The sequence below is a fragment of the Rhinocladiella mackenziei genome (assembly GCF_000835555.1).
Source record: "Rhinocladiella mackenziei CBS 650.93 unplaced genomic scaffold supercont1.2, whole genome shotgun sequence".
Lineage (NCBI taxonomy): Eukaryota > Fungi > Ascomycota > Eurotiomycetes > Chaetothyriales > Herpotrichiellaceae > Rhinocladiella > Rhinocladiella mackenziei.
In genome coordinates this window covers 1,194,828-1,220,128 of record NW_013550603.1, presented here as the reverse complement: position 1 = coordinate 1,220,128, position 25,301 = coordinate 1,194,828, and the positions used below count along the sequence as shown (strand labels likewise).

At 50.2% G+C, this 25,301-nt stretch overlaps 11 protein-coding genes across 11 annotated transcripts; 7 read left to right on the top strand and 4 right to left on the bottom strand.

The window, feature by feature from the left end:
- Positions 1 to 40: 40 nt before the first annotated feature.
- On the top strand, positions 41 to 789 carry Z518_02243 (uncharacterized protein; the record flags this gene model as incomplete). Its single annotated transcript, XM_013419272.1, has 2 exons — positions 41 to 161; positions 221 to 789. 2 exons carry the CDS (start codon positions 41 to 43, stop codon positions 787 to 789), a joined length of 690 nt encoding a protein of 229 aa, XP_013274726.1.
- A 291-nt stretch (positions 790 to 1,080) lies between these two features.
- Z518_02242 (uncharacterized protein) lies at positions 1,081 to 2,332 on the bottom strand (the record flags this gene model as incomplete). Its single annotated transcript, XM_013419271.1, has 3 exons — positions 1,081 to 1,976; positions 2,031 to 2,219; positions 2,275 to 2,332. 3 exons carry the CDS (start codon positions 2,330 to 2,332, stop codon positions 1,081 to 1,083), a joined length of 1,143 nt encoding a protein of 380 aa, XP_013274725.1.
- Positions 2,333 to 2,576: 244 nt separating this feature from the next.
- On the top strand, positions 2,577 to 3,398 carry Z518_02241 (septum formation protein Maf; the record flags this gene model as incomplete). The annotated part of the gene is made up of 1 exon (XM_013419270.1): positions 2,577 to 3,398. One exon carries the CDS (start codon positions 2,577 to 2,579, stop codon positions 3,396 to 3,398), a length of 822 nt encoding a protein of 273 aa, XP_013274724.1.
- A 310-nt stretch (positions 3,399 to 3,708) lies between these two features.
- On the bottom strand, positions 3,709 to 4,339 carry Z518_02240 (uncharacterized protein; the record flags this gene model as incomplete). Its single annotated transcript, XM_013419269.1, has 2 exons — positions 3,709 to 3,874; positions 3,924 to 4,339. 2 exons carry the CDS (start codon positions 4,337 to 4,339, stop codon positions 3,709 to 3,711), a joined length of 582 nt encoding a protein of 193 aa, XP_013274723.1.
- Positions 4,340 to 5,043: 704 nt separating this feature from the next.
- On the top strand, positions 5,044 to 7,097 carry Z518_02239 (uncharacterized protein; the record flags this gene model as incomplete). Its single annotated transcript, XM_013419268.1, has 6 exons — positions 5,044 to 5,366; positions 5,440 to 5,685; positions 5,749 to 5,906; positions 5,973 to 6,068; positions 6,115 to 6,212; positions 6,267 to 7,097. 6 exons carry the CDS (start codon positions 5,044 to 5,046, stop codon positions 7,095 to 7,097), a joined length of 1,752 nt encoding a protein of 583 aa, XP_013274722.1.
- Positions 7,098 to 8,069: 972 nt separating this feature from the next.
- Positions 8,070 to 9,906, top strand: Z518_02238 (uncharacterized protein; the record flags this gene model as incomplete). Its single annotated transcript, XM_013419267.1, has 2 exons — positions 8,070 to 9,165; positions 9,218 to 9,906. The coding sequence occupies 2 exons, from the start codon at positions 8,070 to 8,072 to the stop codon at positions 9,904 to 9,906; spliced, it is 1,785 nt and encodes a 594-aa protein (XP_013274721.1).
- Positions 9,907 to 10,166: 260 nt separating this feature from the next.
- On the top strand, positions 10,167 to 11,812 carry Z518_02237 (mitochondrial-processing peptidase subunit beta; the record flags this gene model as incomplete). The annotated part of the gene is made up of 5 exons (XM_013419266.1): positions 10,167 to 10,313; positions 10,367 to 10,492; positions 10,543 to 10,620; positions 10,678 to 11,372; positions 11,422 to 11,812. 5 exons carry the CDS (start codon positions 10,167 to 10,169, stop codon positions 11,810 to 11,812), a joined length of 1,437 nt encoding a protein of 478 aa, XP_013274720.1.
- A 1,196-nt stretch (positions 11,813 to 13,008) lies between these two features.
- On the top strand, positions 13,009 to 14,210 carry Z518_02236 (uncharacterized protein; the record flags this gene model as incomplete). Its single annotated transcript, XM_013419265.1, has 2 exons — positions 13,009 to 13,772; positions 13,910 to 14,210. 2 exons carry the CDS (start codon positions 13,009 to 13,011, stop codon positions 14,208 to 14,210), a joined length of 1,065 nt encoding a protein of 354 aa, XP_013274719.1.
- A 122-nt stretch (positions 14,211 to 14,332) lies between these two features.
- On the bottom strand, positions 14,333 to 15,472 carry Z518_02235 (uncharacterized protein; the record flags this gene model as incomplete). The annotated part of the gene is made up of 1 exon (XM_013419264.1): positions 14,333 to 15,472. The coding sequence occupies one exon, from the start codon at positions 15,470 to 15,472 to the stop codon at positions 14,333 to 14,335; it is 1,140 nt and encodes a 379-aa protein (XP_013274718.1).
- A 2,442-nt stretch (positions 15,473 to 17,914) lies between these two features.
- Z518_02234 (uncharacterized protein) lies at positions 17,915 to 21,274 on the top strand (the record flags this gene model as incomplete). The annotated part of the gene is made up of 1 exon (XM_013419263.1): positions 17,915 to 21,274. One exon carries the CDS (start codon positions 17,915 to 17,917, stop codon positions 21,272 to 21,274), a length of 3,360 nt encoding a protein of 1,119 aa, XP_013274717.1.
- Positions 21,275 to 22,138: 864 nt separating this feature from the next.
- On the bottom strand, positions 22,139 to 23,980 carry Z518_02233 (uncharacterized protein; the record flags this gene model as incomplete). Its single annotated transcript, XM_013419262.1, has 2 exons — positions 22,139 to 23,594; positions 23,754 to 23,980. The coding sequence occupies 2 exons, from the start codon at positions 23,978 to 23,980 to the stop codon at positions 22,139 to 22,141; spliced, it is 1,683 nt and encodes a 560-aa protein (XP_013274716.1).
- Positions 23,981 to 25,301: the final 1,321 nt, after the last annotated feature.

Here is a 25,301-nt window from a genome sequence, read left to right as displayed (position 1 = left end):
CTTGACTTCTACGAAGTAGCCTTCACAGACACATTACATGATGAGCAGACTAAGACCCCTCCACGGTGCTTGCAATTGCGGACGCAATCACTATTCCATCATCGTCCCGCAAGATGCTACAGAGCGGGCGCAAGTTTACTTTGACGATAGCAGCGAAAGCAGTACGTCTTCTCACCTTTGCGTGGCGTGTTTACCTCGTGAAGACTAACTTCGCTCTCAGGACGAAGTCAAGCCACTCCGTTAACAGCATGGCTGCGAGTTCCTCTGGCCTGGTACTCGTCATCTACCAGAGCATTCTTTCCTGATGAGACGCACTCTTCCATCCGACGCATCTTCACCCCGAGACACATTCCGCACTGTCGGCGCATATTTTGCGGTTACTGCGGAACACATCTTTCATTCTGGACCGAGCAACCTCCCTCCGAGGCAGAGTACATGAATATTACATTGGGAAGCCTCTTGAGTGAAGATATCCGTGCTCTCCAAGACTTGGACTTGCTCCCCGAAGATGCTGAGCCACAAGATGTGCTGTCTACCGAACAAGGATCAGTCCAAGCTCCAGCGGGACAGCAGGCTCTGGCGAGAACGGGACGCCGTGGAATAACTGGAACACTGTCCTGGTTCGAGGAAATGCTCGATGGCAGCCGTCTCAGCCGGACTCATAATATCAGAAAGGGTGTAGGAGTCAGTGCAGATGGTTCAACGACGGTGGAATGGGAAATCACTGAGTATTTTGATGATGGAACGGGAGAATCACAAGAGGCGCAAACGTCCACAGGTTCGACGTGAAAAATTGGAGATGTTGGCAAAATGGATATAATGCACGACTGATCACATAAGGATCGAGGATGACTAATCCTCTGGCAAGGAAGTAGAGAACGGGAATGCTAGAGAAAAATATCCCTAGAGCATAGCGAAGGAGACACAGGGACAAAATTCGAGAGCCAGATGCTCATCTGCGTGTACGAATAAATGACACTTCATAGCACGGCGAGAGACCGACAAGATGGATTAATTTTTATACCTATCGTATCAAATCCATTCAGAACACTTTTCGGCATCAATATCTTTCCTTTATTTTCATGCCGACCCAGTTACCCTCTGCCACGCGCCTCTCAAGGCCTCCGGTAGAGTCGCGACTTTGCTGTTAAAGAGCTCCTCGGCTTGCTGCCATACTCTCGTCGTCTTGCGGTCCTTCAGCGATAGGAGACTGGGCAAGAGAGCATGACTAAACGCCTCGCTGGCCTCTCGGGGGAGCAAACTAGGCAGATGATCTATCGAGATCACGCACAGAGGTGGATTGTCATAGCCTGGCACCGGTAGAGTCGGGTTGGAGAATGTGCTGTTTTCTGTGTATATGGGAATAGGGTTATGCGGGTTCGTCGTGTCGCATGAGACATCGCATACAACCGAGAGCCTACGCTTCTCCGAGGAGAGCGATTCTTTGTTGATGAAGGGAGGAATCGGGTCAGAGAGATAAATGCAGTTCACAAAGATGTCGGACTCGACGATCTCACCGAACGGTCCGCCTTTGGCTGTCTCCGCCATATCCCATTTGAGGATTTGCTCGTCTGGGATACCTGCCTGCTTGCACAGGTCGACTGCACCTCTACCACAACGGCCCAGGGCGCCAATGACCAGTACTCGGGGTGTGTGACCTGCGATCTTTTCACCTTCTGCCATCTGGGACCGAACGTCGTCCAGCAAGAGATCCTGATTGGCATAGCTTGAAACCGCAGGCATGCTTTTAGCCGATGGGTTCTTGAGTTGGTGCGCCCAAGCCTCGATAGCCAAAGCAGCACCGGCATAGCCCGCATGATATCCAAAAGCTGCAACGCGGCGGCCAGTATCGTCGGTAAGGAACTCTAGATCGAGGAGGGTACCACCGCCTTGAGGAAAACGAGAGAGGACATCTTGCCAGCCTCCTTGCCCCTTGTAGCAGTGCGCAAATTGGACGTGGGTATGCTTGAGGGCGACTGTTCTCATTAGGAAATCAATTTTTTCAATTAACATTGTTGGTAACAACATACAGCTATCCTCAGGGAGCTCCTTGAGGCCGATAATAATGTGATCCGCCGGAGCATCTACCCACGACCCTTCAGGAACCAGGGTAGCTCCTGCAGCTTCGAACTCGGAATCGTCAAATATTCTTTCTGGACTTTTCTCAACATTTACTTTGTATCCTGCGTCTAGAAGAGCCTTGGTAGTCGTAGGAGTTACTGCTCTGAGTCAATATTAGGAAAAGCTCTGGTGACTGGCAGCGCTCAGACATACGGGCAGATCTATGCTCCAGAGGCTTGCATTCTGATCGTAAATGCAGCGTGGTCGCCATGATTGATTCGCTATAGTCGACCGTTAAGCAAAAATCAGCTCCGACTCCTTAAGAGCTCGAGAAGGACGTTGAAAATGCTATGACTCAAGTCTTCAATGTGCAGGGTTGTGGACCTTTTGCTTTCACCCTCCACGCCGCCCGAACTTTTTTTTTTCTGCCACCGCCCACTTCTCCGACAGACAGACACGCAACACATCTCTCCGCGCCGCAATCAGACTGTTATACTCCTGAATTCCAAAGTACAATGGCAGGCCATCAACAGACTGAGATACCAAAAGATGCTCCACCCTCATATGAGGCTCTGTCTGTGCTTCCTAAAGAACCTCAGCTAGGAGTACCACCCCGCCGACTTCGACCGCCTCCGCCTCTCGAATTGCCCGCATTGACCTATTTGCGTGGGAAAAGAGTCATTCTTGCTTCACAGTCGCCCAGACGAAAACAACTACTTGCGCAAATAGGCCTTACGAACATTGAAATACTTCCATCCAATTTCGAAGAGAATCTGCCCAAATTGCACTCTCCTTTTGAATATGTTCTCGCGACTGCCACGCAAAAGGCGCTGGACGTCTATAAGCAAGAAGTGAACAATGAAGAGAAGGGTGAACCGGCGTTGATAATCGCCGCAGACACCATCGTTGTGAGCAGTCTGGGCGAGATTTTGGAGAAGCCTAGGAGCGAGGTGCACCATATCACCATGCTCAAGACATTGCGAGACACCAGCTTGCACAAGGTATACACGGCAGTGGCAGTCATAATGCCCCTTGAAAGCGCGAGAGATCCTGGATATGCACTGGAGACTGCAACTGAGGAAACTACCGTCAAATTCGATCCAGAAATCACAGACGAGTTACTGCTGGCGTATGTCCGGACCAGGGAGGGTGCAGATAAAGCGGGCGGCTATGGCATTCAAGGCACTGGAGCAATTTTGGTCGAAAAGATAGAAGGCAGCTTCGACAATGTGGTAGGGCTACCTCTGAGGACCACACTGAAACTCATCGAGAGGGCCGTGGCTAAATCCGACGATGAGGACACTATGGGCGACGAAGATCTGCTGGAGGATGAGTGATCGGGCCCGAAACCTGCGACCTTCTGGTTATTCAGCATTAGCGGCGTTTGATGGGTGTGTGTGGGCAAGAAATCATACATGTCGGATTAGAGGCTCCGCCGGGTGGGGGAGGGAGGAAGTAAAAGAAAAAAAATATTCAAAGGCAGGCTATGCTTCTGGTATCAAATGTCGAACCTGTTTCCCAATGCGTCATATACATATTGGTAGGTCTGCAGACCTTTTCTTCCGGTAATTGGCTTAGGCAAGCACTCTATCCATTCATCGAACTAGAGTTCACAAAAATCTTGCCTAGCCGATGCCTCAATGCTTCTCACGCCTTCCATAATCTCTTCATGGCCTCGGTGACCCCCACATCATTTGTCTCAAATTCATAAAAGCCGACCGCAACAGCAATAGTGCCCAGGTTCAGGGCCCACATGAAGAGCTTTCGCGCTGTGGGATATCTCTTGATGGGGATATAATCAATGATGACTGATCTGAATTCCATCAGCTTCACGGTTTTGATATCTCTCGAGCTCAACCTACTGGAAACCCAAATGAGAGTGTACTATAAGAGTAAAGATTAGAGCAGCATCTAGAGCAGGGCTCAAAGACCCAGTAGCAAATGGTGTGATTGTCAATGGCACCAGTCCGACGGACAAGACTCGTTCGAACGTCCAGTGATAGCTTCCATGGAGAGGGTCGTTCTTCGGGAAGGGTGCAGGCTGGTTAACTCCTCCTTCAATGACCTGGGGGCCTGGCGGAAGAATCATTCTCTGCGAGGTCGTCGAGAATGGTGCAAATCGGGAGCCTGCTGGCCATTTTGGTGCCAGCGGTTGCCGTGATGGTATGGACGGAGAAGGTCGGAGGAGACGAGGCAGTTGGGTGGAGGGTGAGAAGAGTCTGTTAGAAGAAAGAAGCTGTGTCTGCCGAAGCATGGCTGTTCTCGAGGCTGCTGCCATCTTCAAACAGTAGATTGGAAGTGAGTATTTGTCGTGTGAGCTGTTGATCAAAGGAATCCCAATGTTAATCATGAACTTGCGATGCTTCGAAGTTGCCGAAATGCCAAGCTCTTTCTCGGAGCCAATCACCGACTCCGTATTTCAGACAACCACCACCAGAACCGAAAAGCGCATACTCATCTTCTCTGAAATGTGTTTCAGGGTCTCCTGATCCCAATACTCATTGTGGAAATGGGCTCGGGAAGAGTCGAACTATTTAGTCCTACAGGCTACCAGGAGCCTTTTCCCATCGGGAGACCAATGGACCAGAAAAACGAAATCTTTTTGCTTCCGGGCGATCGCCGCAGATTGATCCTAACCACCATTATGGCCTTGTACAATCGGTCTCATGAATCTGAAAAACATCCCGGATTCTCTCGTGGTAAGGAAACACATCGCACAGCCAACTCCAAAATACGAGCCTCGTGAGCCTCGGACAAGGTTGAGTTTATCAATCGGAGTTCTCTGTACGCATGCGGGGTTCGCGTATATTGCCATATTTCTGTCAGCAGTTCTCGGGCGATCCCCGGTTTTCCCTTCAATTCAAGGCTTTGGATTATTCGATTCAAGATTCTCATGGATTAGAGATCTCGTATTTGTGTTTCTGGATTATTTCAGAGCTTCATCGTGGCTCGCTCTCTAGGCCGGCCTCATCTCTCTTCAAAATGTCGAATGCCAAGGTAGTTCTCATATCTGCCGCTCCAGACGAAGACGTTTCTGTTCCATCGGACGCTCCTCATGAAAACAATTGGTACAATGGAAGAGACTTTGATGGCTACCGGGTTACGGAGCAACTGCTCTATGCAAGTCGCAGGATTCGAGTGATCTGTGTGGGCGCCGGTGCCACAGGTATCCAATTTGCGTACAAAGCGGAACGAGCATTGAAAGACGTGGAACTGCAAATATACGAGAAGAATGATGATGTTGGCGGGACCTGGCTGGAAAATCGGTATCCTGGATGTACTTGCGATATACCTTCGCATTCATAGTAAGTTATTCTCAAAGACATCTCATCGAGAGAATTCATATATGGATGACATAATGATGGTTTGTTGGTACAGTCAATTCACCTGGGCCAAGAACCCGAGCTGGTCGCGATATTATTCTGGATCGGAAGAGATTTGGCAGTATCTCAAAGACGTTGCCGTTCGATATGACCTCGAGAAATATGTCCAGTTCAAGACAACAGTGGAATCTGCAACTTGGGACGAAGAAGTCGGGTTGTGGAGGCTACGCATCGTTCGACCCGATGGCTCATCTTTTGAGGATACTTGCAACATTCTCATTAATGGCTCCGGAGTATTGAAGTGAGTCAGATACCGAAAATCCTACTCCAGGCCCGGAAGTCGCTGACGATCCCGTTTTCGCAGTACGTGGAAATGGCCCAACATTCCAGGTTTAGACCTATTCAAGGGGAAACTGATGCATTCTGCAAAATGGGATGGCAACTATGATCTGACGGGGAAAACTGTAGCCGTTATTGGCGGGGGTTCTTCAGCAGTGCAGATTATTCCATCAATACAACCGAGTGAGTGGACGTCCGCCAGGCCGTCGATGCAAACAATTCTTATTCTACGGCTAATCTCATGAGCAGCCGTGAAAAAGCTATGTGCTTTCCTGAGGTCTCCAGTCTGGATAACGACTGGTTTTGGAGCAAAATATGCGGGCCCCGGAGGAACCAACTTCACCTGTATGATAAACCTCGTGAACCTCGGGCCCTCTCCTGACTGCCATAGACTCGGAAGAGCAGAAAGAGGAATGGAGTAAAAGTCCCGAGAAACACGCACAATATTGCCGTGATATCGAGGGCGAGCTAAACAAGCGATTTACCCTGGTAAGTTGTCTGGTGCTTGTATACTGACCTTGGCGCTTTCCTCACCATCTTCAGATGCACTTAAAAGCCAAAGATCAGAAAGCTTCTCGAGATCTTGTGACAGAAATCATGGCCGAACAACTTGGCCATGACGAGACCCTCACCAAACACATGATACCTCCTTTTGCCCTTGGATGTCGACGAATGACACCTGGTTCTGGGTATCTCCAATCTCTAAGAGCCGAGAATGTTCAGGTCATCCCACAATCGGCTGTACGACTCACGGAAAGAGGAATTGTGGACGAATCCGGAGAAGAGCACCAAGTTGACGTTGTCGTCTGCGCAACCGGCTTCGATACCTCTTTCACCCCGCACTTCAAAGTCTTTGGCCGGAACAACGCTGAGATTCATGAACAATTCGGTGACTTCCCTATAGGATATCTAGGCATCACGGCGGAGAACTTTCCCAACCTCTTTTTGTTGATAGGACCGAATGGACCGGCTTCGCATTCTAGTATTCTGCCCATCTTGGAGTGGTATACCCGTTATGTGTTTCAGGTGATCCAAAAGATTCAGACCGAACGAATCAAAGCCATTGAACCGAAGAAGGAGGCCATCCACGACCTGTACAACCACACACATGAATTAATGAAGAGACTGGTTTGGTCATCAGCTTGCCGGTCATGGTTCAAAAATGGCAAAACCCATGGGCCAGTCACAGCCATCTATCCTGGCAGTCGATTGCATTTCTTTGAGATGATGAAGAATGTTCGGTGGGAGGATTACAACATTACCTACTGTTCAGAAAACAGATTCGCGTTCATGGGCAATGGATTCACCCAGACTGAGGTCGATCCGGACGGAGATCCAGTGTGGTACTTTGATGATCCCTTTGTGAAGATTTAGAAAGGACATTCTTTCGGCGAGGCTCACTTCCTCTCAATAGATGCGGATTATAAGACAATGAGGCCCCGAGGATAGAAGAATGAGAACTAAGCTGCGTCGAACCCCCCCTTGCAGAATAGACCTATCGTCTCATCGGTTGAACTCAGAGATGTGCCCGGTCTTTTCCTCCAACTAGAAACACAATCTTCCTTAAACGCCAGTTCATGAATCATTGCTAGCGATGGCTTTCTGGGGTGACAACATTTGAAGTTGCCACGGGAGGGATGGCCGAGAGGCTCTGGCTCCGAAATCGTGGGGGTAAATGGGAGGTTTCGAGGAGAAGTGTGGGGGCTGGTAGCCGTTGTCTGAAGCAAACGTCGAGGGAATCACCTCCGCCCATCGGCATGGGCCTCTGATTCGAAAGTTCTCATTCTCTGCTTGCGCTTACAAAACAACCGCTACGAAATGCTGCCCATATATTTTCTACCTACGAGACTCAACGGCCTCCCATTACGCACCTAATCATCCCCTTTTCCCGGTCTATCCTCACGTTCGAACGCATCCCACTGAAAATGTCCAAACGGAGTTGGCAAGAGGCAAACCTCCCATCCCCACGACCAGCGCCGGCGTTGCAACGAGCAGGTTCTTCCACCTCACCACATTCATACATTTCACCCGCCCAATCCACTTCCCCCAAAAAGAATCGCAATTCCGTCGATGAGCCCCCTCTTATTGCCAAAGGCCCGGCCCGACCACAGCGAGCCAATTCTACTAATGGAGCCCCTCCCGAGTCCAATAAATTACCTGGAATATCAAGAAAAGTGAAGGCATGCGCGGCTTGTCGCAAACAAAAAGTATGGGTCTCGAAGTCCTCGGCGCTTCCAAAACTAAGTTGCTCCACAGATAAAATGCATAATGGTCGGGGATCCGCCATGTCAAAGATGCAAAGAGCGAGGGCTATCATGTCGTTTGAACAAGAGCCTACAGACCCTGATGTCAGAGGACTCCAAATGGAAAGCAGCTGTAACCAAGGATGTCACTGCTCTGTATTCCACTGTAGAGGAGATAGTTCGAACACTGCAGCTACCCTCTCTCCCCCAAATGCTTACGTCTACACAAGACCCTGCGATATTCTTCGATCAGGAGGAACAAGGAAATGATCAAGACGATGAAGACCAATCGATTGATAATTCACCAAAGGTCACACCCGTCGCCGACAATCTGTCACACGTCCCCATTGAGTCGTTGTATCAAATCACGGGCATGAGGTCCTTGAGAGCGACTGAGAACATCACTGAGGATCAATCACGAATATGCAAACAACTTCGTGATACTGACTTTATAGCCAGAGGTATTATGAAACAAGAAGATGCCGAACATTTGGCCAATTACTATCTCAGCAAGCTCGATCCGTATATCTGGCATATATGTCCCGATTACAAAGACCTAGAGTCTTTTCGACGCCGCTCACCCACATTGACTGCCTGTGTTCTTACTGTGGCTGCTCTTCATGATACCAAACTGGGTCACCTTTACTCCATTTGCAGTAAGGAGTATCGAAGGCTGGTGGCCAATGCCATGTTTGAAAGGAAAATTGACATGGAATACCTCAGAGCATTGGTCCTGGGATCATATTGGTTAAGTGATATCTCTTGGACACTCTCCGGATATGCCATCCGTCGAGCAAGTGAGTTTCATCTTCGACATTACTACCATGAAATCGCAGAGTCGGTCAGATCGCCAGAGAAGGCAGATCCGACTAAATTACAAGAGGCCATAGACGGCATCCGAGTCTTGTATCTCCTCTACATCTGCGACCATCACCTGTCGATTCTTTATGGTCGATCATCGATCATGCGTGACAATGAAAGTTACATTACTGGATGGGAAGCCTACCTCGCATGCTCATTATCCACAGATGCGGACCGTCGAATTGCAGGACAAATCTGTCTGATGTATTTGATGAATCAGATTCGAGAAACTCTTGGCCCCGAAGATACAAGCTCGGTGTTGCCAGCTTCAGCTCTGACCAAAATTGCGGGTTTTGAACGAGACTTGGATGACTGGATCGCGAGATTCTCCCGACACAGTAAGGCGCGCTGATCTACCAGCAAATTTAACTTCTACTGATATCAACCCAGATCCGAGCCAATTTATTGGCAACTGGCCAAATAAGGGCGCCGTGATGCATTACCATTGGGCGAAACTCTACTTACAATCATATGTACTTCGAGGACTGCCTGAGTCAGGCGCCGTCATCCCCGAACACTTTTTGGAGAACGCATCGGCTGCAGTTGCTGCTGCAACAGCGATCATCAATCTTCTCTTAGAGGACAAAGATGCACAAATCGCCATCGCCTATGTTCCCCATCATATCCACGGAATGATAGCGTTTGCATGTATGTTCCTCCTCAAAATTGCCACGAAGCACCGTGAGCAATTGTTTGTGGATATTGTACGGCTCCAGAGACTCATTGATGCATTGGCTCAACACTTCAAAGCGACGGACGTAGGGAAGGACCATTTGATACACAGAATGGCTGAGGGTCTGGAGAAGATGGCAGAAAGTCTAGGTGGACCGGTACGCCGGAAGAACCGACCGGTCAATGGAGAACGATCAAGTCAATCTTTGACATCACCAAGTCAGCCAGTGGTCAGTGAGACTCCCGGACGCATCCCAAATGGACAGCCTGAGGTTCCTGACTATGCTTCACTGGACCCGACTGCGTTTGATTTTGGGGATCCTGCTTTAGGACTGGGTATGCCATTTTTCGATTTTGAGGGAACGACCCTAGGGGCCGGCGAGGCGATGTGGAATTTTACTGGATGACATGTAATAAATGGGCAGACCACTATAGTTGAGGCCAATCAACCGTGTTGGAAAAATTATGGTAGTAAGTTCTTGTTACGTGGCGATTTGACCAATCAGCGGCGGCGCAAATGGAATTTCCCAAGCAGGACTAGCGCGTTATTCTACTCTTGAGCATCTCGATTCTCGATTTCGGAGCTCCCAAAAAAGTACCTGCATCGAAGCTCAATCTTCAACGATCACAGCTGCCGCCGCCCTCCTGCCGTTGTCCTCTTGTCCAAATGGCTTCCCAGCGGTTGGCGCTGAATCTTCAGCGTTCTCTTCGAAGCCGACAAGCTCTCAAGACCATTCGACCTCCTCTCAGACGTTACGCCAACCCCGTCGCACCCTCCCGAACCGAAAGCACCACTCTTTCCAATGGCCTGACGGTACTACTCTGAAAATCTATATGAAAAGCTCTGTCACGCTGACTGCTTTTCAGATTGCAACAGAACATTCCCCATGGGCGCAGACCTCAACGGTTGGTGTTTGGATCGATGCCGGGAGCAGGGCGGAAACAGACAAGACCAACGGAACAGCCCATTTCCTTGAGCATCTGGCCTTCAAGGTAGGAAAATGGAAGAGACGGCTGTTATTGGAAAATGCTGAAAGATACAGGGTACTGGCAACCGCACTCAGCATCAATTAGAGCTCGAGATTGAGAATATGGGTGGCCATCTCAACGCATATACTTCGGTAGGAGGAACTTCCCACAAACTCTCACACCCTCCCCACAGCTAACATGTCATGAAGCGAGAAAATACCGTGTACTACGCTAAATCATTCAATGCCGATGTGCCCAAGGCTGTCGATATTCTTTCCGACATTCTCCAGAACTCCAAACTCGATCCCGCGGCAGTCGAAAGAGAACGAGATGTGATTCTCAGGGAACAAGAGGAAGTTGACAAGCAAATGGAAGAAGTGGTTTTCGACCATTTACACGCCACAGCATATATGAATCAACCTCTCGGACGAACCATTCTTGGACCAAGGGAGAACATCGAAACCATTTCTCGTCAAGATCTGGTAGAATATATCAATACTAACTACACCGCTGATCGAATGGTCCTTGTTGGTGCTGGTGGCATCCCTCACGAGGAATTAGTTAAACTTGCCGAGAAGCATTTCGGCGGACTCAAGTCTACACCGCCATCATCCTATGCTGCTCAGATTGCTGCCGAGCAAAAACGCAAGCCAAACTTTGTCGGTTCCGAGGTCAGAATACGAGACGACACAATCCCAACAGCACACATTGCCATTGCTGTTGAGGGCGTAAGCTGGAAGGATGATGATTATTTCACTGCCCTTGTCACTCAAGCTATTGTGGGCAATTGGGATAAGGCTATGGGCAATGCCCCCTATCTGGGAAGCAAGCTCAGCACTTTCGTCAATGCCAATGATTTAGCCAACAGCTTCATGAGCTTCTCTACGAGCTATAGCGATACCGGGTATGTTGAAACAGCCGACCTCAAGTTCGAAAGCTAACGGATTTTTCAGTCTTTGGGGTATCTACCTTGTGACCGAAAACAAGACACGGATTGATGACCTCGTTCACTTCACTCTCCGCGAATGGTCCAGGCTATCATTCAGCGTCAGCGAGGCTGAAACCGAACGAGCCAAGGCTCAATTGAAAGCGTCGATCCTCCTTTCTCTGGATGGCACCACCGCTGTGGCCGAGGATATTGGTCGTCAAATCGTGACTACTGGACGAAGAATGGATCCTGCCGAAATCGAGAGAGTGATTGGCGGTATCACCGAAAAGGACGTGATGAGGTTTGCCCAGAAGAAATTGTGGGATCAAGATGTTGCCGTGTCCGCCGTCGGTTCGATTGAAGGTCTGCTCGACTACAACAGAATAAGAAACGATATGAGCCGAAATGCGGCATAGATGGAGACTGGGAGTGGTGAGATGCAGTTGGCGGGAGGAACAAGATAAGAAAGTTCCCGGAAGCGGGTTCCCTGGTAGAGAAGGCTTTGTATTGTACAGTGCATCATCGACATTCGAAAAGAATTGCCAAGACGGTCTTCCTTTTGTGCTTGTCTCCTCCAGGTGTTCTGATCTCCTCTATTCGATGCTCCTTATTACATGCCCACTATACTGTGACACCATGACACTATAATACTGTAATCCTGCCCGAATTGGTGGTCAGTTCATCAATCGGCCCGCAAATCAAAACCTGTTCTTGGTCTGAGGGGAAAGGGGAAAATCTATTAGCCCTTTCGCGATCCTTTTTTCCCCTCTCTTGCGTCCTTCCTTGCTTCATAGGTATTGCGCAGGCAGTCGGGTATTCTTATCCGAGAAGAAATGAGAGATTGGAATGGAGGAAGAGGGTCGGAGAATGCCCGATCTCGCCTTTTCTTCATGATGTCGGAATGAATCAGTCATCATGATGATGGTGTTCCCGTCCCGGACCCTGAGCCTGACTTGTCTTGTATCTTGTATCTTTTCATTCGACAAGTCGCACATAGATCTCGAGCATCGATGTCGGTATCCAATGCGCGAGAAAACCACCGAGATCCCGTTGTTCCTATACTACGTATTCTACGTACATTATCCCATAGATAGACTACGACCTCGGCTATGCCTCGATCGCATGACGCACTAGGAGAGGGCCGCAATGTGCCGATTCGGTCCCTTTACTCGGCGAATCATGTAGAGATCTCTGATCCTTGCTGGATAAATCTTCTATCTCCTTCGTTCGAACCCACCGGGCCGTTATTGAGTTTAGGCTTACAAATCGCAATCATCTCTTCTTGTATCATAGTACGAGCACTCATGTGAGGCGAGACATCCAAACCGGAGGGTTATTCCTCACGGAATTGACAGTCCCCACTGCTCAAAACAAGTACTCAAGTGTCAGGGCTATTGCTGGCACTGTGTTCGCTAGAATTTCTACTATAAATACACCGTGCCCAACCCAAAGGTATATATCACAGCTCTTCATCTCCCGTGATTCTATTCGAGATAAGGGGAAAAAAAAAAAAAAAAGACAGAGCTGCCCCTGATAAGTTGTTAACTCGGCTCGACTTGACATCGACATTGCTCGACATCACTGCCCCAATCAATCGATTGACATACTCGGAATGTCCACCAAAAACCTCTCATTGATCTTCACCAAAATTCCCGCCGGCACTGTCGTGCCAGGCGAGCATATCACCGTCAAGGACGTCGGGTTCGACCAATGCCAACATATCCCAGAGGATAGCCTAATCCTGGAAACATTGTATGTCTCCTTCGACCCGTACCTCCGCGGGCAGCTGCGCGACCTGAACGTGAAATCCTACCTGCCGGCAATCCCCCTAAACACCCCCATCGTTGCTGGTGCGCTGTCCAAGGTCCTCAAGTCGAATCTCGAAGGCTTCGTCGAAGGCGACATTGTCTTCCTTCACGTCCCCGTGCAGCAGTATAATGTCTTCAGCCAGAAAGAGAATCCGGGCAGACAGCCACGCAAAATCGACATCACGACCGGCATAGCTGATATCCGCCACTACTTGGGTGCCCTGGGCATGCCAGGTCTCACGGCATATTCGTCGCTGTATGAGATTGGGAAGCCCAAGAAAGGCGAGACGATTCTGGTCTCCAGCGCAGCCGGGGCCGTGGGACAGTTGGTTGGACAGCTCGCAAAACATGAAGGCCTGACGGTCCTGGGCAGTGTTGGTAGTGATGACAAGCTCGAGTTCATCATCAAAGACCTCGGTTTCGACGGCGGCTGGAATTACAAGAAGGAAAAATCCACCAAGGATGCCATCAACAGGTTGACCAACGGCAAAGGCATTGATATCTTTTATGACAACGTCGGCGGCGAACAGCTTGATGGGGCCTTGGAGACATTGAACCTGTTTGGAAGGTAGGTCTATTTGGCCTGGTGCGCAACCTGTTCTTTCGCATTTTTGGCCATTCCAATTGTCCCTTTATCCTACCAAATGCGTCTGGACAGTCTATTGGCCTTTTTCTCTCCATCACACTAACGAGTGGGTTGCATAGAATCGTCGAATGTGGTCAAATCTCCCAATATAATTTGCCACCGGAAGAGCGGTATCCTATCCGAAACACTTTTCAGACCGTTGTGAAGCGCTTGACCATGACGGGATTTATGGTCGGAGACGCCAACATGGGGCCCAAATACGCCAAAGCCCATCAGGAGATTGTCGGCAAATGGATTAACGATGGCAGCTTCAAGGCCAAGATCCATGAGACAGTCGGTATGGAGCATGCTGCTGAGGCGTTTGTGGGCCTGCTTCGAGGGGACAATTTTGGAAAGGCAATCTTGAAGGTCAAGGTATAGGTTTGATGATCGTATGTTGTTCCCGTCAGACTCGTACCAGCGAAGGATATTCTCTGTGGGATATGCTCGAAAATTTCAGCACACTCCAAAAACAGTGAGGATGATGTGACGGGAATGAACTCTCAGATCGGTCCAGTTCGAATAGGGTCATCTTCAAGTACAAATCTGTCCGAAAACCAACGGGGCACAGATATCGTATCATTCGAAGACGAAGACGGTCTCGGATGGCGGTAGGATTCGGTGCCGCCTTGAAATCGACTCGTCCTAGTTTCGTTTGGTTCTGTTATCGCATATTGCACAGCACGATCCCAATCTCTCAGGTATTCATAGGGGCTCCTTAACCAGGCTTCCAGTTCGTGCAAAAATAATCTCGCATTGTCTCTTCCAAGGAAATCCTTCAACAACTCCTCAGCCTGACCCGTACTGCCTTTCAGATCGATGGACTTGAGAATGGCGATAATATACTCCAAGAGGAAGTCAGCATTGTTCGCTCGTCGGTCGGTAGATCTCCCCTTCGAAGATGGTAACGAATTTGAATTCAGGAAGTCAAAGACTTGGAGCTCTCGTCTGATCCACATTCGGGCCCTGGATGTTAGACGTTCGTCCTGAATGAAAGATGCTGGTGCAAGATTGCGGTAGCGCGAGATTCGATTGGTCCCGACGTGGAGGGAATAGAGCTGGTTGCGGTAGACATGCCTGCGAAAGTCGAGGGACGATTCTTTTCGTTCTTCAGTATGTGCATTTCCCGCCGGTAAATTTCGCCCTTCTCTTGAATATTGTCGTCCGTGCCTCAGTCTTCGCTGTCGGTCACGACCCCCAACAGTACCGTTGCCACGTCGTCCTGAAGACGGGAATTCAAGCGCAGGCAGATGGAAGATCTTGCTTCCTCCTTTTGCTAGCTCATCGAAATTGAATTTGATAGCCTTGACTTCGGCTTTACATAACGGGCAGACCTGCTGTCGTTGGAGCCATGTACCTAGGCAGGGAAAATCAAATTGTTCATGCTGACAAGGTAAGGCGACTGCCTTCTCGGAGATGAGATCAAGACAAATAACGCATTGTTCTGAGCGTACTAGGCTCGAAGGCTCTGCAATACTCGGCACTATTTCGTTCTCGTGTGAATGCTCTGCCATCAAGTGGTGTACGACGAAATAAAGTGAGTAATAGAGATTGATGATAATTCGAAGGCGTGTGGTTTGGAGATCAATGGTTCGCCGTAGCACCAGCCTGTATCCATGCTCTTGGAGACCGCCTTCACTCATCGCCGACGCCAGCGTCGTGACATCTCCTTGGTCACTACCCGAAACGCTTAATTCGTACCGTACCTTTACTGCTTCGGTTCCAACATGCAAGAAAGCACTCAGGACTCAAACATTTACTGGGCATTGTTCCGGTTGGGCTGAATAGCGTTCTATACTTTGGCTGGTGGTTGGTCTGGAAGGCCGGTGCCCTTAGCCTTACCTTTGGTTTTGCTGGCACCCTTACCCCTCGCGTTACCACTTCCTTTCCTAGGCCATTAATAGGAGCTCCAAACGCCAGCTTCGACCTTGCAAAAGCCGGTTGCTCAGCTCTTTCTATTTCGGTGTCAGGTACATTATCATTATTTACATCGGGGGTGTCTATCACGATCCTGACCGATCAAAGTCCTCTATTTGCTGATCGAAGCCTTCCGGAATGCCAGACGGCGGGACCCTGGGCCGGGTTGGGGCCATCATCGACGGTCGTTGTTTCTCGTGGAATGGAGGTCAGCTGGAGTCTGAAGCAAAATCAAAGGGCGGCCATCGACCCCATTCCAGTGCGATGAGTCATAGAATGAATTCAAAACACCAACCTGGAGGTGACGTAAGGTGTCTGGTCCTTGGGATTGAAGAGAGAGGGATCAAGAAAGTGAGTTTGAGATTTCCAGTCAATCTCTCGGAAACTGTGACGCACCCAGGGAGCTTCTTCAGCCAGCCAGACGAAGTTTGGGAATTCTTCAACTAGATTGCGTCTGGCTGAGAATAAGTCGCGTAGTTCTCGCTCGACGAGGTCAAGGACGTAAAGCTCTTGCCAAGTCCATGGATAGTGCGGAGAGCTTGAACCTCTCTGGCGCAGTGGAGAAGACCAACGCCCGCGTACCCAATGTGCCATGAGGAAGACCCATTGGGCGCAAAATATGGGTAAATCTTGACGACAATGTCCTGAATGTTGTCGTCATAGAGTTGTTATCCCATGTCACAGTGATAAATCTATACCAGATGACCTTGCATATTTTCAGCAAGGATGTGAATGAAGTAAAAGGGCTGGGTCCGAGTGTTGTTTTTGGAAATGGGTGGCGGGCGCGACTGTTTCGAGAACGATACGAAATGGCGCAACCGATACAGCGTGAAGGTTTAATAGGATCCGGGTCAAATGTGCTGGCATCTGATGGACATTGTGGAAGGGAGCTTGTGAATGCCCTCATTGTGTCGAGAAAGAAGAATATTCTGATATGAAAACAACTGGAGAGGATATCTTTGGACAGACAAGATGCGACCCTGGTGCATAGGATATTATTGTTGAAACATTGTGGATCACTTTGAGAACGGCTGTCCGAGTAATAGCGGTGGCGCCCGTGATTAGTTAGTTTAGAGTTCCAATACTCGTTACAATATTCGTTACAATATTTGATCAATCGTCGTTATTGATGCCGAGTCTGGTGATCAACGAGGCTGGTGAATGGTGGAACACGAGTTTGTGGTGTATGTGAAAGGGGCGGGGAGACCAACGCACGTGCCTTTGTAACAAAATAATCTTGATCGATCAGTATGACAATCATATTGCACCGCAGTCTGTGGTTGGCCTTGTGAAGCTCCCCCTTTGGTACCTCCTCAAGCAAAAAGTTGTGGCATGAAGATGGGAGCAACACCAGTTTTACTTTCTCGCTTGGCTCGAAAGAGCCAAAATGGGCGACGTGACTTATTCGGCATTTGGGGTGCTGGCCAATTTGCAGAAACCTGGTTTTTTTTTTACGTTGGGCCGTGGTTGGCTCGAGGGTTGTCCTTGGTTTAAGTTGGTTGCTCCCTGGCTGCTCCCTGGTTGCTCCCCAGGCCGGGGGAGGCTACACGATGTTTATCTGGCACCCTGGAGCCAATGGGAGGATTAATTTCCACTGGCCGCGGGGGCCATATGCAGCCGCATGCACTCTTTTGCATCTTGAACCTGAAGAATCGACCTCTCACTCCACTGGCCGCTCCGCGTCCTACTCTCTCACTGTCGTTTGTTCAATTGCTCCTCTCCTCACTTCCTCTCCTCTCACGGCTCCATCAGCCTGCCAGTCGTTCATTTTTGTTGTCATTGACCTAAACACTGCAGCCGTTCGTTCTAAATCTGAAACTCCATTTGGATTCGTTTCATTCAATTCCACCGGAGCCTCTGTCACGACTCTGACCTCATCTGAACCTGTCATCGCGAATTGACCAGTGCTTGGATCTTCCTCCGGACCGGCGGTGATACCTCCTGCTCAACACTTGCACGACCTCTCCACTCCCCAGCCGTCCACCACTCTACCTTTGCTTGCACCTCCAACGTCATAGCATCCTCGAGGCTTTGGAGGCCACGAAACTATGGCTACAACACCTTAACCCGGCCAACTGCGAGCCAGGTCAGAAAGGTCCTCGTCCCCAAGGCAACCACTTCTCTTTGCGTCCTATATCAAGCCTGCTCTGTACTCGGTGTCTCACAATATGTGGTTCGGTCGACGCAAATCAAGCATTCCCGTCGAGCCTCAGACTCAGCACCAAGCCCGGGCTGTTCAGGATGAGCGGGAAACTCGTCGAAGAAACCGACTGTCCAAACCACTTACCAGCAAGATATCCACAAGTATATCCACAACCAGTCTTCAAGAGCCCGTATCTCGAAGCAAGAATACCAGCACGGCCGAGTTGGTGACGACAGGTCCCTTGTCCTCTCACCCTGACAATCCCGCCCTTCGACGCCAGATTCGAAATCAGGTGTTCGACTCGGATAGGCTCCAATCCATGAAGAACGACTCGACATGGAGCGTCGCCTATATGGTCAACCAGATTGATAAGAAAAGTACATCGGACGAAGCCTCTCAGCCACAAGAGCCTCCTCCCTCACCTCCCAAACCGAAAAAGCGAGCATCTCTTTTGTTGCGGCGGTTGTCTGCGCAGGGATCGTCAGGTCTGGCTCGCTCGGGAAGTAAGGAAAGAGCTGGCCCATTGAAAGGTGATGCAGCGGCCTCGTCGACTCCGGATTCGTCTCTAGATCAAATTGTCGATTCACCCTCCATTCCTCCTACTCGTCGAGCTTCTTTCACGCCTGGCACTGCCACAAGAAAGCCATCTGCAACCCCGCCGAAAGAAGACATCAAAGAGGAAGAGAGTGTGATTGAGGATAAAAAAGACAGGAATATTGTTCCCTCAGACGACTATGACTGGCAGCCTCCGCCTCCCATGATAGCTGGTCGTGTCGGTACACCGGCGTCCTTGAATTATTCGCATTTGGCGGGTCTAAGGCATGGCTCTCTACAAATCGTCAATGGACGAGCTTCACCGACCTTCAGTGAGATCTCCAAGGTTTCGAGACCCCTTTTGCCCGTGCCAAAACAACTCCGAGACGTCTCGAGCGATTATGGTGACGCCGATGAGGAGTCTGCAGAACAGATCACGACCATAAGGGGTTCGTCCAGGGGAAATACTCCTGATGAGAAGAGTAACCGCCGGAACTTCAGTTGGGAAAGCAACGATGACGGAGCTTCCAGAGTGCACCCTCTTCAGAGTGTCGTGTCCGTAACGGTAGAGACAGTGCCCGATCAAGACGAAGACCAGACATCTTTGATGGCCAAGGCATATATGGCTGAGCTTCCTACGAGTCCATTCTCATCCGGATCTCTACGAAGGAGTAAGTCTGAGGGGTCGCTGCAGAATTTGCCGTTGCCCGTGGAGGCCAGGAGTTATTCTCCAATGAGTCCGCTCGAAGGATCGCTTTCTCCTAGTGGTTCGGTCATCCACAGGCAGAGAGTGCGGACGGATGATGACGCGTCTCGTGAAAGCGTGATGAGTTGGTACTCGCCGGTCGAGCCACGCGTACCGGCCGACGAAGCGTTCAAATCAGCGCTCGAGTTCCAAGCTCAACCGTCGCCAACCCGGCTCCAACTTCCTCGCGCACTGGAGAAGTCAGACAGTGGTTATAGCTCAATCAACTCACTCCGGTCGCTTCAAATGTCGAAAGCAGTGTATCCTATTGAGACGGAGTCTTTGCCAAACATACCTGCTCCAGCATCGAATGTCCGACCTGCACAGCTGGAGCGGAGGGCGTCTCTCCTAGACCGTGGACCGTCCATTCTGAAGCCGCGTAAGATGGAGCCTCATCTACCAACATTTGCCAATTCACGACCTGCCGCCATCTCATTGAACTCTGCCCCGGCTGTGACTACATCGGAAGTTGCTCCCGTCAAGCCCGCAAAGATTCGAAAGAAGCTGCAGAAAAAGCGTCCATTAAGTCAGCCCCCAGGGAAGATTGCCGTAACCCGAGTACAATCATTTGATGGCGATTCTGTTCCCCAAATCCCTGCCGAAGCACGAGAGAACCTTCAAATTCGTACCCAGGAAGTTCCCGAGCTTGAACAAACATATGTTCCACTCAATCACATGAGGAATCAAGCCAGCATATCGAACATGAATCTGCCTTCGACTGAGATCCGATTTCCTTCACCTAACCCCGAGCAAGAAATGCACGGAAGGAGATCTCGTTCTTGCGGTCGACCCAGGTCATGGATTGGTCGCTCCAAGGAAGACAATATAAGCTCGCGGCGCAATTCCGGTATCAGTCAGGCTGAGGCAAGAGCCATCATCAATGATTTTGGCACTGTGGCCTCAACGCTAGGCGGTAGCCCTTACGATTTGGTGCATGGGAACATTGTCTCTGAACGGTTGACAAGTCCATATCCCTACAATATTTCTACTGTCGCACCTCGGCGACGATCCATGATGGATGACAAAGCTGCAGCCGAGCTTGCCCGATTACGGAGTCGATCTATCCAAGAACGTGATCGTATGTTGGCCGAGAGAAGACCATCATTCAACGATAGGGGGGGTATTCCTGGCAAATACCTGAGTCCAGCAAGTTTGGCCAGTGATGCTCCTCCAATCACCCCTGAGATGTTACAGAAGGCGTGGCGAACATCGTCGCAGCAGCAGAGACAGTTCTCGATGGGCAGTGGACCAGCTCCTCCTCCCCCGCCACATTCTCCACGGCCTTCCTATGTCGACTATGAAGAAGATTATTCGGATATGGCAATTGCTCCTCCACCGCCATCTCATTCTCCTCGACCTATGGATATAACCCCAGATTCGTGGGCTGCACAGGCTGCAGCGTGGAAAGCTCGAAAGCAGCCTGCCGGTGAAGCACTGAAAACCCAGTCTTGGGATTCTCAAAACTATGAAAAACATCATAAAGTTGAAGATGAGCCGCTCTACCCCGTCATTCCTCCACGGAACCCGTCACAACAAGGATGGACACAACGTCTCTCACCTGAAGAGTATTCCTCTCCGCATGAAGAGCATTATTGTGGATATACCGGTAACACGCGGCCTCAACGACAGCCCTACTCATCCTATGTAGATTCGTATCATCATTCGAACGAACAGACATCTGCCTACATGCGACAGTCCCGACGACGCTCCGCTATTCAGGACTATCAGCCATCACGCGGCCGGAGCAGTCGGTCACGTGAGCCAATTCAACGTCGACCTCTACCATCCCCGAGACTGTCCGGATCCGCCTCACGCGATTATGGCCCTAGTTCACAGTCGAAAGCACCTAGTGTTTGCAGCTTGGCATCCTCACTTGCCGAGGAGTTACATCCACCTGATCTAGAGGGATCTCAGCCACCCCCTGAATTCGGACGATATTCGAGTGGTATGGGCTTCGGATATGAACGAGATAACGGGTTCAGAGGATCGGCAAGAACGAGGTCTGTGAGTGGAAAAGTGGATGGATCAAGGAAGCGTGTTTTCTTGAGAGCCAGTTTTGGAGTCGATTTAGGCGATGTTCCTGCCATGGCAATGGCTAGAGGTTAGTGATTGCCTCTTCATCGAGCTTGGTCAGATTGATGCAGGTAATGATTTAAACGGTTGGACTATTCGAACAGCGAGGAGCATTTTGGAATTTTGCAGGAGAGGCGCTCGAAAGAAGAAGCCCATCAATTTTGGGTTTGCACAGGCGAACGAAACAGATGGAGCTGTCTCAGGAGAGAATGTTGGACTCAGAAGTTTTTTGGTGTTATGAGGTGTTGACTGTTCAGAATAATTCACATATCTAGCAACGATGCATTGCCTATATTCCCCCCAGATTGGACATGAATATGGGAAATTGAACGAATTGAGAATGGACATTCATTATGAGCTGTACATGGGGTTTAAGGATTTGCCGATGGACTAGTTTATTCCGACCCAGCGCCATTGGTGTGATTGATTACTTACGGGAGTGGGTGTTCTACTACGTAATCCATAGCAGCACGGGCTATTCCGACCTCGAGGGTAAGGGAAAGAAAGAAGAAAGGAAAAATTGAAACGAAAGAGGACTTCGGGTAGGGAATCACTGCCTACATTGCGAAGAGAGGGCGAGTTGAAGTTCGAAAGTGGGGAAACTCACGAAGCGAGACAAATTCGGTTCAATGCGATTCGGCTGGGTGCCAATTTCTTTTAGTCATGAATATTGAATCGTCCGAGTCTATATGAACTTCATTCATCTCGATAAGGTGTGAGCTCGTAGGCTGGAAACATGGAAGGAGACTGAAACCAGATGGAGACTCGGTTCAAGACCCTACAGGGTCTGGTGATATATCTATTTTATACGTCTCTTGCGCTAGGAGGGACAAGCGAAGTGGTATGTTCAGTAGAAATCAGCTAGATAAACAAGTGTGCATCACCTCTTCCTATTAATTATTCAATAATCAGACAGATTCTGGCCAAACCCTTGCGTTTCTTTAAGGGGCGCTCCGCATCAATAACTTCTTGTAGACCAGTCTTCATGTCAATCTCATGAGGGTCCCAGGCCCACTTGTCGCGCCAGAAGACAATACGGTGGCCGAAGTACATGACGAAGAAGATAGGGATGCCGATGTAAGCGGTCAGGAATGACGATGCGGACCACTCGGATGGGAAGAACACGGTGAAGCCATTGATCAAGCACAAAAGCGTAAACATGACCATGGCGATGTACGCGCCGTACGGTTGCAGCCAGTTGTGGTAGGGGGACTGAACTCCTTGCGCCTTGCAGGCCTTTCGGAATCGTAAATAGACGACCATGCAGCACACCCATGAAGTCATTCCCCACGTGTTTGTCAAATTAACAAACCAGTTGAAGACCTCCGAGCCGCTAGATGCCACGTTGAGGTACGCCAATCCGCAAAAGAGTGAACTAACGCCTACCGCCAGGTAAGGAACACCCCACCGATTACAGGTCTTGAAGACCCGGGGCGCTGAGCCTTGCACCGCCAGACTGTAGAGTGCGCGAGATGAGATGTAGAGGAAGGAATTACCGGATGACCAGGCTGAAATGAGGATCACCGCATTGACGATCGAGGGCAGCGTATCGATCTGAGCGTTGGCGATCGCGACGACGAATGGAGAGGAGCCGGCGCCAGCGCCACCGTTGGTCAGACGCGGGTCATCGCTCGGGCAAGTAACGCCAATGGCCAAGACACCGAGGACGTAGAAGATGACGAGACGGTAGAAATAGCGTTTCGAGGCGATGGGGAGGTTACGACGTGGCGACTCCATCTCTCCGCCAGTGACAACCAGGAGTTCGGGGGCAAAGGTGAATGGGAAGACGGAGAGAATAAGTGTTTCCCAGAAGGAAACGAATCGACCTGTGTCGCCGCCAACGATATACGGATGCGCAGCTCCGGGGTCGTTCCAGTATCTGAAGCCAAGTCGGTCGCGGGTAGGTCCGCCACCCCAGAAAAGGATGAAACTCAGCATCAGAAGGCCGATCATGAGGATGACTTTGGTACCCGCGAACCAGAATTCGGTTTCGCCGTAGAATCTGACAGGCAGGAAGTTCAGACCGATGATAACAACGAGCATGATGGTCATCCAGACGGCAATGTTGACATCGTTTGGCCAGTAGTTAATGACTAGACCGGCTGCGGTGACTTCGTAGGGCACTAAGATGCCTAAGGCATACCAGTAAAGATAGCCAAGTGCGAAGCCCATGGAACGTGAGACATAACGATAGCCGTAGTAGGACATGGTGCCACCGTGTACAGGGAGGTAGGCGGCGACTTCGGTGATGGCGGTCACGATACAATAGACGAGAAAAGTCATGATAATGTACGCGACAAGGATGAATGCCGGGCCGCCCAACGAGAGAGTTTGACCCGATCCGACAAAGAGACTGTTCCGAATTCGGTCAGCTGGTTTGTCCTCTTTGGTTGGGATGGAAAATGGGCCGAATGCGAACGAATGAAACACACGAAAAAAAAAAAAAAAGGCCTCAGACAAATCCAGCTCATTTGCCATTCTGGGCCAAAAGATCATGAAATCACAGACATACCCTGTACCAATGGTGCCACCGAGCGCAATCATCTGAGCATGTCTGCTCTTGAGGCCACGGTGAGTAATGGCATATCGTTCGTCGAGGAGATCTGCGGCAATGATGGATTCGACCACGGAGGACTTTCGACCGGTCAAGGAATACTTGCGGCCATTCTCGTCAACGGACGTTCGAATCTTGACGGGTTCAATACCCTTTTCAGGGTCATAGGCATCATTGGTGGCCATGTTGATGGATGTATCTCTGACGAGATTGTCCGCTTAAAGGTGGCCTCCCGATATGAAGATCGATGTCACCGGAGGAAGGAAGCCAGGACAGAGGATGGGAGGAAGGTGTCGGACGAGGGTCTAATGACTCTTTATAACTTGATGAATAGGGTCCATGCAAGAGTGGAGGAGCCGACGGGGAAGAGGTGGACAGCTGGGGGCTACCAGATCGCGATAGAGTAGGGCGGTAACGTGGTAGCAGTGTGGCCTTGTAGCGTGACATGGGTGAGATGCAAACGAGGTGAATGGAGTTGAGTCGAGCAGGTGTCAGTGAGAGGTGTTTGATAACAGAGCGGAGGCCCCTCTGAGTGGGTGCAGATGGCAGTGGCTGTGGCCCGTTGCACCAGGCACGCTTTGGCTCGACTTGGCTTCGCCGTATCCAGTATCTCATCGCAGTTTGGTCCACTCCCGCCTCCCATCCCTCTGGCCACCTGTGGGCGTCGCCCGCAGGGTTATCCTATCCAATTCTGCTCCCATTGGATTATCTCCCAGTCGAGGCGGGACTTAGTATCCTGACAAGGTGTTGTTAAGGCCCCGAAGGCTGCGATAAGCACCGATTGAAGCACTTGACTAAACACCAAGACAACTCAGTTTTGCCTTCGAAAGAGCTATCCGATCGACGGAATCCCACCCCAGCGAACGCCCTAGCCTTCCAGAAACACCCTCTTCAGACCCTGGCTGACGTGCGAATCGTCCTTCATTTGCCATCGCCTGATATACCTCTCGTATCCGGGATATCCTGTCTCCCGAGTAACTCTGTCCGATTGATCGCTGATCGGACAGGCCTTTTTGTCTGAGATATGGCCTGTTGCGGCATTATTCCAGACGACCAGGCACCTGCCACTTTCGGAGCGAGGCCCAGAATGTGTTATCTGAATCTCACACTCTCACGCCCACGTGTGGAAGAAACAGCTCTAGTGGTAGCTCATTTCCGACGCTCTGGTCGGTATGGCAGGGTAAACAGGGCAGATGGGAGACTCTTACACTGGGTGAAGAAATATGGGCAGATGTGATAGGTTGGTGATTATGCCGGGCCAACTCTCAAGCGGCGACAAGCTTGTGTCCACAGATGACCCACCCGTATCTATCGCTCTCATTTTTGTCCCAGGGGTACGGGAAACTCAGAGATATTCCCAGCCTCGAAGAGCCCGCCCGAACCGCCGAGTCTGGAGTATACTGTACAAAGGCGCCAGTTCCCTGCGAAGGAGAGAGGTATATTGGCACCCACCTCCGGGCCTCTTGTCTCAAAAGCCTCATCCACACAGCTCTGTTTTGAAATTCT